The sequence below is a fragment of the Paramisgurnus dabryanus genome, chromosome 3 (assembly GCF_030506205.2).
Source record: "Paramisgurnus dabryanus chromosome 3, PD_genome_1.1, whole genome shotgun sequence".
Classification (NCBI taxonomy): Eukaryota; Metazoa; Chordata; class Actinopteri; order Cypriniformes; family Cobitidae; genus Paramisgurnus; species Paramisgurnus dabryanus.
In genome coordinates this window covers 4554448-4569068 of record NC_133339.1, presented here as the reverse complement: position 1 = coordinate 4569068, position 14621 = coordinate 4554448, and the positions used below count along the sequence as shown (strand labels likewise).

Sequence of the window (14621 nt, the reverse complement as noted above, 5' to 3'; positions counted from 1 at the left end):
TCAATTTCAGATCAAAAAATTCAAGTTATATATTCACATGGTAACATCCAGAAACGGCAGGAAAAGCAGTAGAGTACCGAGCATAATCTCCATCTGCTGTTAGTCGATCTCACCAGCAGGTGGTGCACGCGCGTGTTTACGAAGAGCAGAGTTATGAATTTTGTGTAACTATATATATGTGGAAAGGCTGATTAAGACAAAACAGCTTTTACCCAAGTTTCTAGCGATTTCTCTTTACCCCTTTGTACATGTAAGATGCTTACAATAAAATTTCTAAACAGAAATTTTTGAGGCGGACACAAATAATGCAGCCAGAATTGTCCTTGTAAGGATAAATGTATACAGAGGACAGCCTAATATTCTTCTTTAAAATCATTTATTTCCCATTAATTCCCCCCAGGTTTTAAGCTTAACATCATGGGCATTGTCTATAAAAGTTTTGCTGATGTGTACTATGTACATTTTGGTAAGCCTTTTAAATTCATCCCAAAGCCAAAGATAGGATTCAGTTTACACTCCAAGCACAACTACACATAACACATACAAAACTATACAGTTGATTACTACTGTATATATACAACACATTAACAAGTTATGTCTTATAATAGTTTTGAGCAACAAGTGTATGCAGTGTAGCGTCTCATACCTCAGTTGTGAGATGTGTGGCAGACAGTGAAGTAAACTCATCACTTGACTCTCTTCATCTGTGCAGTCTCTCAGCTTTACTGGTTTCTTCTGTGTTTGGAGCTTCAGCACTTCCAGGAGGATGGAGGTCTTTCTCTTTGAGAGATTTATGATCCAGACATCAGGTGCTGCTGACTGATAAACTGACTGTAATGCTGGAAGTAAACTCCTGCCTGTTTGACTCTCATAGTCCTTCACATGTGAGTAAAGATCCAGCAGAAAATCCATCTGAGCATAATAAGTAATCTGTTCATAAGGAAAAGATCGGTATGTGCAGACTGATGTCAACAGTTTCAGCATCTGATCTCCTGTGTGTGCCTCAGTTTCTGATGCTTTAATGAAGAGTTTCAACACACATTTGATCACAGCACTTGTATTATCAACATGAAATCTGTTTGAAAAGGAAAATGAGAAATATTAAAACATATCACAATGTGTGTTACACTTTTAAAATGTATCAAATACAAACAGTACCTCAGTTGTGAGATGTATGGCAGACAGTGAAGTAAACTCATCACTTGACTCTCTTCATCTGTGCAGTCTCTCAGCTCTACTGGTTTCTTCTCTGTTTGGAGCTTCAGGACTTCCAGGAGGATGGAGGACTTTCTCTCTGAGAGATTTATGATCCAGACATGAGGTGCTGACTGTATATAAACTGACTGTAATGCTGGAAGTAAACTCCTGCCTGTTTGACTCTCATAGTCCTTCACATGTGAGCAAAGATCCAGCAGGAAATCACTCTGAGCATCATCATCATTAATCCATTCATAAGGAAAATATCTGTATGTGCAGACTGATGTCAACAGTTTCAGCATCTGATGTCCTGTGTGTGGCTCAGTTTCTGATGCTTTAATGAAGAGTTTCAACACACATTTGATCACAGCGCTTGTATCATTATACTGAAATCTGTTTGAAAAGGAAAATGAGAAATATTAAAACATATCACGATGTGTGTTACACTTTTAAAATGTATCAAATAAAAACAGTACCTCAGTTGTGAGATGTATGGCAGACAGTGAAGTAAACTCATCACTTGACTCTCTTCATCTGTGCAGTTTATCAGCTCTACTGGTTTCTTCTCTGTTTGAAGCTTCAGCACTTCCAGGAGGATGGAGGTCTTTCTCTCTGAGAGATTTATAATCCAGACATGAGGTGCTGACTGTATATAAACTGACTGTAATGCTGGAAGGAAACTCCTGCCTGTTTCAGTCTCATAGTCCTTTACATGACAGTAAAGATCCAGCAGTGCTCTGTTCAGATCTGGTCTTTTATAGGGATTTGGATCAAAGTAGGTGCAACAGCAAGATGTTGTAATTTCATCTTTCTGCTGCTTCTGTTTGCACTGTGATACTTTATGGAAGAACTGTAGTAAACATTGTATTTCCTTTAGTGGTTCATCACAAAGTTTAATTCTGTAATACAGAAATCAAATACAAGAATATGACATGAATCTAAAAAGGAGTACACAAAGTACCACCTAATTTTGACAAGAAAAACCATGTGAATCAACATTATTTTTCCTCAGTACCTGATCTTTGGTGAGCAGGAGAGAATCAACTTCATTCCTGTGTCAGAGACGGTGCAGTCCTCCAAATTCAGATAAACCTCTTTATCTCTGGATTGACTGATCACATAAGACAAAGCACAACACTGATGAGGATCCAGATTCACATCAGGTTCCAGCTGATGGTTCATCTTCTCCAGGAACATTAAACAAGCTTTAGATGACTGAAGCTCATACAAACACTGACACACATAGAGAAGATCAATGTCTGTATCATCATTCTGAGGCTGAAGGAAAGTGTCCAAAAGTTTCTCAATCAACCAATCTGATGTTTTCTTCATCTGATCCTCTGGGAGAAGACTCTTGAGGAGTTTGATGTTATGTTCTCCCAAAAGTCCACAGAGGAAATGAAGAACATATCTCATGTGTTTATTCTCCTCAGTCTGACACAGTTTCAGGACTTTCTCAATGTCATCTGGATTCACAAGAAGCCACAAAGCGGAGAAGAATTCCTGCATTGTGTTGTGAAGAAATGCACAGTGTGTCACTGCAGATGTTGGACTGTCTCTTATTGTGATTGTTTTTAGAAACACAGAACAAATGTCTGTTTGATCACCGCTGATCTCTGGAAGGTTCAGGTTTTTCTGCTCAGTCGCACTGAATGCATTTTTCATCATGAAATAAAGCTGCTCTTTGATCTCATTTATATATTGATCTATTTGTCCAAGTGTTTTTCTCCCATGTTTCTTCAGAGCATCACGGAAGATGTGGATGTACATTTCTGTCACTGTGTGTGAATGTTGGAGCTCTGTGTCATTTTTAAAGAGAAAGAAGACTGCAGTCATGAACGCATACATTGGCACATAGCTAAGACTGAACATCTCTTGATTGTTCAACACAACATTCAGAAGATCAGGATTATGACCCAACATCATCTGATAGTAGTTTCTGATAGACTCTTCACTGAATCCCTGAACATACACTTTCTGTAAGTCAAAATCATCAGGATCATCTTCCAGCTCTGATCTGCATGTTATTATGATCTTTGCCTCAGGTAGAAGTTCATGGTTCATGATCTTCTTCAGGATGAAATGTTTGTGCACAGAACTGACGCCATCAAACACAATGACAACATTCTCAGAGTTTTCCTCAATATCTTGAAATATTTCTTTTCTGTCTTTCTCATTTGGTTTTAAATTCATGTCAAACAAAAATGATTCTAAGTTCACAAGGTTTGAACTGTGAGACAAAACACTTTCATCAAAGTAAAACATGTAGTCTGGCTCTTTATTTTCCTTTTCTGTCCAAGTTTTCAGTATCTGCTGGACAACTGTCGTCTTTCCTATTCCAGGTTTTCCAATCAGCAGGATGTTTTTGTCTTTCCATTTCAGCAGATCTTCGGGTGTAAGTGCTTCTTGTTTATCAGGGATGTAAGATCTCAGCTTTTTGGGCCTCAGTTTTCTAACTTTGTTGCACTTCATTTTTATTTTGCAGTGAGCCGTTTTCACCACAGCGTCTGTCTCTAGAACAAGAGGTACGTAACTGAAGTTTGCTTGTGCTTTGTTTTGCAGATATTTGCAGTTCTGTTGCCATTGATTCTTCAGGATATCTTCTGCTTTCTTCTTCAGCTGTATCTGGTAGCTTTGACAGGGCTTTGTCCCTAAAATGAAAAATGATTTTAAAATATTTATTGAATAAACCAAAATATCCATTTAATAAACATACTTTTTATAAAAAGTCAACGAAGTAAACGTTTTGCCTAAAATGAAAACTCTCCTATAATTTACTCTCATGCCATCCTAGCCAAACACAATCAGAGTTACATTAAATAATATCCTGACTATTCCTAACTTTATAACGGCAAATAGTGCCTGATTTGGGCAAATTTAAATTTTAGGATAAAGTATTCCTTTAATCCACTTACCAAGTAAATAGACAGGCATATCTGCATCTTCCCTGAAGGAGAAAATACTTATCCAATGATGTAATTCAGGATGTAGAGTCCTCCTCCGGGTGAAATCCAAAATCTTGAGTAATTCATAACTGGCCATTTCCCCTTTCTTAATGACCCAGTCCAGTATACATCTGGCTTTATCAAACTCTGTCCTCTCTGCTTTGAGAGCATCAACATCATGGTCATTAAAAACCTTCTGCTGATAAAGATTCTCAATGATAAGAGGAAAGTTTTCCATATGAGTCACTAGTTTACACCTGCATGTTCGCAGGTACTCAGCAGCAGATTGTTGTGCACAGGCCATGCTGCAGGTCTTTACAGTCTGAAGTACAAAAAATATCAATAATAAACATAACATTATTAAATGTTATTCACATTGTGCAGGACATTACATTTACGATCAGTATGTTGTAAGCATTTTCTTCTTAAGGTTAATTTGCTAGCTAATTTGTGAAGTACATAACGTACTGTAAAGCTAATAAACAATGACTCCATACGTTTTCTTTATTCTCGACCCTTTAAACTGCCAATTATTCAAGTTATATATATTTTGTTCTATTTGTGTTTTCAAGTTTTATAGGGGTGTGACAAGACACTTAATCCACGAGACGAGACAAGAGATTGGGTTCACGAGAACGAGACGGGATTTTTACACTTTTTTTTAAGGATTTTAAGTAATCCTCAATGATAAAAATAAATGAATAAGGTTATTTTTAAATGTTTTAACTAATCAAGGACTGTCCCTAACAATTATTTTGCTAACTGATAATGAAATAATTTGTTATTTTGGGGTAATAAAAATAGACCCAAGTGAGCAGTAGCCTTTAAAATTACATAATAACGAAGATGCAATAATAATTGGTTCAAGTAAAGTATTAAAACCAAGTTACATTAAATAACATAACATTAACAAACGCATTACATTTGTGGCCTATAAATAAAAAGCATTATGTATTATATGTCCATTTCTTTACAATAGAAATGATACAGTCTCTGTCATTTTTGAGCAAGAACATGCAGACATTAAATTATGTAAACTCTGAGTGAGGATTTAATCTGCTGAGACTTCACATCTGACACTGATCAACAGACAAACACAACGCGTCTTCATGGAACATTATTGGAAACCCAAACAAAAAAGCACACGCACTAAAAGACAAATATAATGGATGCACTGTAAAAAGGTCAAACAGAAAGCTGCATCCTCCGGAGGTCGCATATGCAGGCTGCATACGTCATCAAGGTTTATTTCAGATCATTAACTGAGCATTACATTCGCAAGTCATGAGCATATTACAACAATTTGCGATTAACTAAATAATTAGTAAACTTTATAATTGTTAATATTCTCTAATAAGACGGTGTAGTGGCCGTTTGTCAACAAACAAAGAAAAATGTAACTTAAATCAAACCTTCAAACGACAACTTCTAGCACCCTGGGCAGGTGATGTACGCAGGTAAGAAATAAAACAAATTCAAACTGGATTCAGACTTGTGGCTGGTTTATTTGTTCCCACTGACCAGACAATACAGCATCTCTCACGCTGGTAAAAAACCATATACCCGTCACCCAGGTGCTATAGGACACCTCCTACTTCCTACCTATATTCACCTTTACCTGTGCCCACTACTGCCCTCAGGTGTATAAATCAAGTATTGTAATTATTAAACTAACCAAAAAATAAAGACTAAACATATAAATAAAAGACTATTAATAAATAATCAACAAAAAGAATAATGTCAAAATATATCTTACTAATATGAGCAAATCATAATAGTACACAAATTAATTAGAACATTATAACAACCACTACTTGAATATAAACTAATGTGGCTCCAACAGACGGTCTTTATGAAGTAAATGCAGTTTAAAAATGCAACCTCCGAAGGATGCAGTCTTTTATTTGAGAAACGGCCAGCATTTCACCTCCACAAGAAATCTCGCGAGACACATTTAATCTCACCAGATCTCGTCGCACGAGATCTCGTCACACCCCTTAAGTTTTATAATAAGTGAAGTTTACAGTTTAGTGCACTGATCTCAGACTCATTTAGGAAAATAAAGTGTATTGTTAAATTGCTAAACACCCAGCCTATATTACATATAATTACAGTACATGACAAATATAAGTGTTTAATCATCACATTTCAGTTGTATTTATTTATATGCAGTATATTCTATTAATGTATGTAGTGTATTCTATGTACAGTATCAGTCAAACGTTGACATACTTCCCATTTGTGTGCCTTTTGACCGGTACTGTATATAGAATACAGTACAGTAGTATAATATACTGTAGTATATGTGTACTGTACTATACACAAAGAATATTGGCTGATATATCGTCATTAGACTTTTTACTCCTCATATCTTTATCCAAAAAATATCTGTATAAAAAACATATTGTTGAGGTGTACTGAAAAACCCAAAATATATCCCACGTTGGAACAACTGAGCCAGATCAGAGACACAATAGCTTCTTATATTTCATAAATATAAGAGCAGACCCTCACTCAAAAAACAGGCTAACACCAGGGGTCTGTATAACTACCCCCAAACTGCCTTTAACACTTCAAATCAGAACAGATCTCTTGTGACTATGGCAACACATCAAGATTAGAGTTTTATGACCACAAAAGAATGTGGGAGATTTTGAGACAGACATGTTTAGTCTTGCATGTATTCACTTATAAATGTAAAATGGAAATGTCTTAATCAACTATTCCTAAACTCATCATGGATTATGTTCTTGGTGTTTATAATATCAGTATATTAACCCAAACTAGTTTTAATGAATGTTTAGTATTACTTACTTAATCCAAATCATATCTAGTTCGTGTTTGGTATCTGTGTGTCATATTTCCTGAATGATAATATGCATTATGTTTTGGAAACTCTTCTTCATAATAATATTATGAAACACTTTAACATTTCCACCTCAACATTCAAATTAATTCCATATGCAAAGCAGCATGTTGGAAGACAAAGACAGGTCAGACTACGGTGGCCTCGGGGTGCAAAAATAAATTACAATGGTAAATTACTAATTTACAAGATTAAAAACAAATTTACAACTTTTTAAACAAATTTACAATTTTTTTAACAAATTTACAAGTTTTTTTTAACAAATTTACAAGTTTTTTTTAACACATTTACAATGAGTGAATAAATGTACAAGTTTTCTAAACAAATTTACAATGATTGAACAAATTTACAAGTTTTTTAAACAAATTTACATGTTTTTTAACAAATTTACAATGAGTGAACAAATGTACATGTTTTTTAACAAATTTACAATGAGTGAACAAATTTACACGTTTTTTAAAAAATTTACAAGTGTTTAAACAAATTTACAATGAGCGAACAAAATTACAAGTTTTAAAACAAATTTACGTTTATTACGGAAAGGGTAGGTACAATACGCTGACGTCACGCATCTGAGCCTCCGGTGGGAGGAAACCCGGAAGTATCGCCGTGAATCACATGAGAGTTGTGAATGCGATGTTGTGTATTGGGCTGTACATAATATTAACGGAAAGAGAGTGATAATATATAACCTTTCATCGCTTCCGAAGTGACTAAAAGGGATATTGGACCTTATTTTCAGGTAAGTGAAATAGTTTTAGTTAGCTAACGCTAACGTTAGCTGTCCAAGTTGCACACGTTTTGGATGGCAGTTATCAAAATAATTCACTGACTTTCTCATTAGATTACAGACAACACGAGAGGGTGCTTCAAACTTTTAATCAGGACTGCATTGTTTGTTCGCTCCCGGGGTAACATAGACTGAAACGAGGAAGTGTGACGAGTTTGTTTACATGGTGCTGTAAACTTCAACCCAGGAGGACACTTCAAAGGAATCAAGGGTGCGTTAACTTGTTCGATGATATAATCTGAATAATCATTAAAAGATTAGGATTTTATGTAGTGACTAATGAGACGATTTGTTAAAATAACCTATATTTATACTATAAATTATATTTTTATTTAATCATTTAAACCTCTCTGAGTGTGACAGTATTGTAATGTTTTATCATATTACAAAAACTCTAATGTTGCCTAAGCAAACTGTCATTTATGTCAGATAGATAGATAGATAGATAGATAGATAGATAGATAGATAGATAGATAGATAGATAGATAGATAGATAGATAGATAGATAGATAGATAAATAGATAGATAGATAGATAGATAGATAGACTGCCAAGACTGAAATCATGATTATGTTAATTTCCAGTGTCTGTGATATTGAAACACTAAAGGAAGAAGAGGAGGACCACCATTCGTTTCCTGAGCAGAAAAAAAATTAAGCATGTAATTCATTGATGAAAATTAGAACAAATAAATCTCATGACTTCATTGATCTTTCTTTTTTTACATGTAATTTTCTTTTCTTTCTCAATACACAGATCTAACAGTGGTTCTGGGGCATTGCAAGACTATGGTTACCTGGAAACATCTCCTATTATGGAAGATTATCGCAACATTTGTGTCTTGGATCAGTTTTTCTTGTTTCTCTGCTGCAGATTTAGCTGTAAGGTTTAAAGGTCCCGTTTATCCTGATCCCATTTTTTAAACTTTAGTTGGTGTGTAATGTTGCTGTTAGAGCATAAATAATATCTGTAAAATTATAAAGCTCAAAATTCTATACCAAGCGATATATTTTCTTTAATAGAATTTCCCTTTCAAAGCCTATAGCAAACGGCCAGTTTGGACTACAGCCCTCTACTTCTCGATTGAATGACATCCAAAGAAGAGTTTTTACTAACCTCTGCCGACTGGAATATGTCAGTCGCCAGCTAAGCTCAAGTGGCTCTACTAAGCTGCTGTTGAATCACAGCACACTAAACAAACTACATAATCAGAACTCGATAGGTATTTCTGAAGGAGGGACTTCATAGAACAAGGAAGACATCAGCTCGTTTTTAGTAAAGTAAAAACAGCGCTAGAGAGTATGTGAAAAATATTGTCTTTTTTTACACACAAAACATGAACACACGCTATATTGCACACCATAAACACAATCATAGTTTGTGTTAAATACTCTCATTCTCACGGCACCCATTCACTGCAGAGGATCCCATTGTAAGCAATGCTTAATTTCTCCAAATCTGTTCCAATGAAAAAACAAACCATCTATATCTTGGGTGAAAAATTACTTTAATCCCAAAAACAAACGTTTTTCATTTAAATGTTTTTACTTTGCTTTATTGTTACAATTTGTACAGTAGATAGAAAATATACATTGGAACAAATGTATATACAGTGGTGTGAAAAGGTGTTAGCCCCCATCCAGATTTCCCATGTTATTATTGCATATTTGTCACACTTTAATGTTTCAGATCATCAAACAAATTCAAATATTAGTCAAAAAATAAAACCCAAGTGAACACAACATGCAGTTTTTAAATGAAGGTTTTTATTATTAAGGGAAAAAATCAAAACTACATGGCCCTGTGTAAAAAAGTGTGTTAGTACCCACTGGCTTTTAATGTAAATATCTTTGGTTCTAAAAATGTACATATATATTTTTTCATACTTGAGACAATATACATTGAAGTTCATTTATAAATAAAACTATATTTTGAACAATGAGTGAAATTAAGTTTCTTTAATGTAGAAATGAGTTGTTCTAAAACTGTACAGTTATTTACTTAACACGTATCTAATGTGTGCATTGCATGTCTGTTAGAAGTGTGTGTGCTATTCCTGGGTTTATAAGCATGTGTTAAGCAGCCAGTAGTTAAAAAAACGAGTCCAACTTAATTTTTACTGACTTCCATTTCTATAAATATACTATTTGGAGGGTTTAGCCTCCGCCCACATCTCCATCAAAGTAAATGCATTCCAGGTGGATTCGGAAGTCAGTTCTGGTTTTGACAAAAAAAATCACACCATGTTATCCCTGTGATTCCTCTGAAGTGTCCTCCTGGGTTGAAGTTTACAGCACCATGTAAACAAACTCGTCACGCTTCCCCGTTTCAGTCTATGTAACCCCGGGAGCGAATGAACAATGCAGTCCAAAAAGTTTGAAGCACCCTCTCGTGTTGTCTGTAATCTAATGAGAAAGTCAGTGAATTATTTTGATAACTGCCATCCAAAACGTGTGCAACTTGGACAGCTAACGTTAGCGTTAGCTAACTAAAACTATTTCACTTACCTGAAAATAAGGTCCAATATCCCTTTTAGTCACTTCGGAAGCGATGAAAGGTTATATATTATCACTCTCTTTCCGTTAATATTATGTACAGCCCAATACACAACATCGCATTCACAACTCTCATGTGATTCACGGCGATACTTCCGGGTTTCCTCCCACCGGAGGCTCAGATGCGTGACGTCAGCGTATTGTACCTACCCTTTCCGTAATAAACGTAAATTTGTTTTAAAACTTGTAATTTTGTTCGCTCATTGTAAATTTGTTTAAACACTTGTAAATTTTTTTTAAACTTGTAAATTTGTTCACTCATTGTAAATTTGTTAAAAAAATTTTTACTTTTGTTCGCTCATTGTAAATTTGTTTAAACACTTGTAAATTTGTTAAAAAAAAACTTGTAAATGTATTCACTCATTGTAAATTTATTCACTCATGGTAAATTTGTTAAAAAACTTGTAAATGTGTTTAAAAACTTGTAAAGTTGTTAAAAAAAACTTGTAAATTTGTTAAAAAAAAATTGTAAATTTGTTTTTAATATTGTAAATAAGTAATTTACCATTGTAATTTATTTTTGCCTTTCCAGGCCACGGTATCAGACACCTCTTTAAAGGTGTGACCTCTTCACAGCTAAAGACCCCTAACTGACTGGAAAAGTGAAGTTTTGCCAAATTTGCGATCTTAAAGAGGCCGGCGGATCCTCACCACCATTTGCCATATAGCATTAAAAAACGTGACGCAAATGATTACGTACGTGAGAAATTATGTAGGGGAGAGTGGGGTAAAGTGAGACATTTTTTACATTTGCTCCCCTCTAAGCGAGCTAAAATGATATATCAGTCAAATTGACACATTTCCCATTAATTCAGGATGTTTCCTAGCTATGGAAATTACCAGAATGTATTCAGGACGAAGAGCAGTGAAAATATGATTGTTTTAAAAAAAGTGGTCTTGTGTCTCACTTTACCCCAGCTTAGGGGTAAACTGAGACAGACCAGAAAAATCAACGGGGTAAAGTGAACCAGCTCGGGGTAAACTGATCCACTTACTACTACTTACTACTACTACACTCCACTCTGAAACTACTATAACAGCACATATTGTAACAGACAAAATCCTGACGGCTAGCTTGACAACCACACATTCCAGAACTAATGTTGAACTAGTAAAAGAATCAAAGGGATTGGTCAATTTAGAACATTATTTTTCTAAACACTTGAAAGTACACTAACTCTGAACCAAAATCAAATACAACATAATATAATTCAAAAGTTATATTTATGGCCAGTTTTTGCCTTTATTTAACAGTGAGTTTTGGAGAGGACAGGAAAGTACAGGGAGGAGAGAAGGGTATTGGATCAGCAAATGACCACGAGCCGGGAATCGAACTCGGGTCCCAGAAAGTGTGAAAGCACCACATGTCGGAGCACTGCCCACTATACACCATTGGCTCCGACAATTCACATTTTTTTTATTAACATTCAAATGACATATAGAACCAGTTAGATTAGAACGCAGTCTGGGGGTCAGAACAAAGGACCCTTAGAGCCAGCTAGTGTCTGCGGGTCAGCGCAAAAGCAAATCAGAACCATCTATCAATATTTCTATCCCTTGCAGCTGCTCACACCAGACATGAGTTCAACGATTTGTGCAAGTAGATTACATTCAAAGTTAATGCAAAGACACGATCAGACGCATCCTCGCCTGGGGCGATGCGAATGACGCCATATGAGCGGAGCATTTGCCGCGAAAACACGCACTGTTCACCTCAAACATGTCTTCGCCCAAGTTGAAAATATTTATCTCGAGCGAATAATTTGCATGACACAATGTTAAATCCTGTGAGTAATCTAGAGTGAGTAATGCTACGTACACAACAAATGCGGGGCATCGCGTTACTTGATCTAGATTACTCGCATGATTTAACATTGTGTAATGCAAATTTTTCGCTCGAGTTGAATATTTTCAAATTGGGCGAAGACGTGTTTGCGGCGAATAGCGCGTGTTTTCGTGGCAAACGCGCCACCCATATCACGTCATTCGCATCGCCACACGCAAGGACGTGTCTGATCGCGTCTTTGCATTGACTTTGTATGTAATCTACTTGCGCAAATTGTTGAACTTGTGTCTGGTGTGAACCCACAGTACCATGATGCCTCGCGTTTGGTGTGTACGTAGCATTAGAGACTTCTTTCCTTCCTTGACCTAAGCAGCTGCACTCTCCATCTCCTCAAGGGGTGTTTTTCCCCAGGCTGTCTTCCTGGTGTATTGACTAGGCATAATGGTTTTTCTGCAATGTTTATAACATTAAAAATAAAACATATGTAATGTAATATTACATTAAAATATGTTTTAGACTAAGCTGAACTTGTGCCTCATGTCTCACTTTACCCCACAGCATTTGTCTCACTTTACCCCACCGCCACATTTTGGAAAAAAACTCTCTCTCTTGGAAATTCAGGCTAATCTTCAGCTAGCATCAACACAAGGTTTTATATGTTGGTAGTTCATAAACATGTGTGATATAAGCTTTTCTACCTGAATCAATTTGCTTTGGCACAACAGTTGATTAAGTTGACACCAAGAAAATTTACTTTTACAAGCAAAAAATATATTTTTGTGAAAAAAACATGCTAACCACAGCAGCATGAGGTCCTGTCCTTCATGGCCAAGGGGAAATTTGAGGGGCTTAAAAACATAATAGTCATAGGACCACAAATGTGTTCCGTTGCCTAGATACAGGGGATGTCTCACTTTACCCGATGTCTCACTTTACCCCACTCTCCCCTACCCCCCAAATACAGGACGTTACTCATTATGACTACCCTAACGTTAGTCATACTTTGCAAAGACACGCAAGTTTCCTGGCTGTTTGGTTTCCTTAGCCCACGAAATGAAAGGCTTGCCAATCTTCATCGTTTCGCTAAGCCAAGTCAATCTCCATTGGTCTTTTACACCTTTATTGATCTTCAAAACATCGGAGCCTTCCTGCATTATAAGTTTGTCCATGCTAGCCTGAAATAAAGTTTTACCTCAGCTTAACGTGATACAGTCAGAAAACCCGTCGTGGATCCGGTACGTAGTGATTACAGAACGCTTACAGTGGAGAGAGAAACGTGATTTGGCTCCATTCCAGGCTTTGATCACATCCCAGAGACGAAAGATCTTTGATTATGTGCCCAGATATGCTAAAGCCCATATTTAAACCAACTAACGCGAATGCAGATAGAATTTCAATCAGAATAGGACACCTGATAGTCTGAAATAATATTACCTAATTTGGAAAAAACAATACATCTGAGACCACATTTAACACTTTAAATGGCCTTAAATTTGACAATGTTGATTGATCACTTTTTAATGCTTTTTAAAACCCCGCGGACAACCTGTTTATGTAACTATTTGGTCCAAAAAATAACAATCCTGAGCACTGTGATGAACAAATATCAAATCATAACTTCCTAAAATACATAAAACCTGACAGAAAAGACAGACAACTTGACGGTGGTGATAAAAACCTACTCACATGAAATAGATGAGTTGTTCATCTTGTTTCCCCTTGCTAGCTACTTCCCTTACGAAAATTAACCATGGTTTTTAAAAAAAAAAAAAAAAAAAAACATGGTTACTGTAGTAAAACCATGGTAACCACAAAATAACTGAGGACAGCTGATTTTGTAGGCAATGGGCCAGCATAATCATTAAAGTAATTAAAAAAAAAAAAAAACTTTATTCTTTTTCTTCATGAAAATGTTTCAAGAATAAGTGAATTGCAATCTGCGTTAGAAAACTATTGAAACACGAGGTCCAAATATGAAAGCAACTTTACCTCAGCACTGAAGAGCAAACGATCATTCGTCACTTTCACGATCAGGGCAATCTTCTGATACTTTTGATATCAACCAAGTGCGATTCCAACATAAAACTGTCGTTACTATGTTTTTAACTATTTGAGTGTTTATTTGATTATAAATAGGGATGGCTGACGCGAAACTGTCGTTCCGAAGCTTTGCGAGATCCCGAAGCGCAGATGTGTCAAAGCGCAGATGTGTCTAAACACTGGCCGTTTCTCAATATGCGTACTTGTCTGTACTTGTGTTCTCTATGGCTCTGGACCAAACGAAACCTCGAAGTGTTTCACTAAGTGTTTCATTAGGTCATCACAATCGCACATATGTATAACAGTGAAATAAACGCATATTGACCTCGTAGGTTTTTATGAGACGAGTTTGACTTTGAGATAGCGGATTTTTGGTGATATGTGACAGTGCGATTTGATTAGTTATAGGCAATTTAGGCTTACATTTAAATTACACAACACAT

General features: G+C 35.9%; 1 protein-coding gene and 1 long non-coding RNA gene across 7 annotated transcripts in view; one reads left to right on the top strand and one right to left on the bottom strand.

The window, feature by feature from the left end:
• The window catches only part of LOC135734156 (uncharacterized), an 81146-nt gene extending 66791 nt beyond the window's left edge, over window positions 1-14355 (bottom strand). For all 6 annotated transcript variants that reach the window (XM_065253044.1, XM_065253041.1, XM_065253043.1 and 3 more), the window contains exons 1-6: window positions 14128-14355; window positions 4113-4464; window positions 2213-3848; window positions 1674-2096; window positions 1159-1590; window positions 647-1075 (exon numbers count right to left, since the gene is read on the bottom strand). In XM_065253044.1, the coding sequence (XP_065109116.1) occupies window positions 647-1075; window positions 1159-1590; window positions 1674-2096; window positions 2213-3848; window positions 4113-4446 (3254 nt within the window). In that variant the 5' untranslated portion in view covers window positions 4447-4464; window positions 14128-14355. The remainder of the gene's footprint in view (window positions 1-646; window positions 1076-1158; window positions 1591-1673; window positions 2097-2212; window positions 3849-4112; window positions 4465-14127) is intronic.
• On the top strand, window positions 7569-9739 carry LOC135734186 (uncharacterized). The gene is made up of 4 exons (XR_010527179.2): window positions 7569-7750; window positions 7853-8009; window positions 8382-8458; window positions 8554-9739. It is a non-coding gene; the product is annotated as an uncharacterized lncRNA (long non-coding RNA).
• Window positions 14356-14621: the final 266 nt, after the last annotated feature.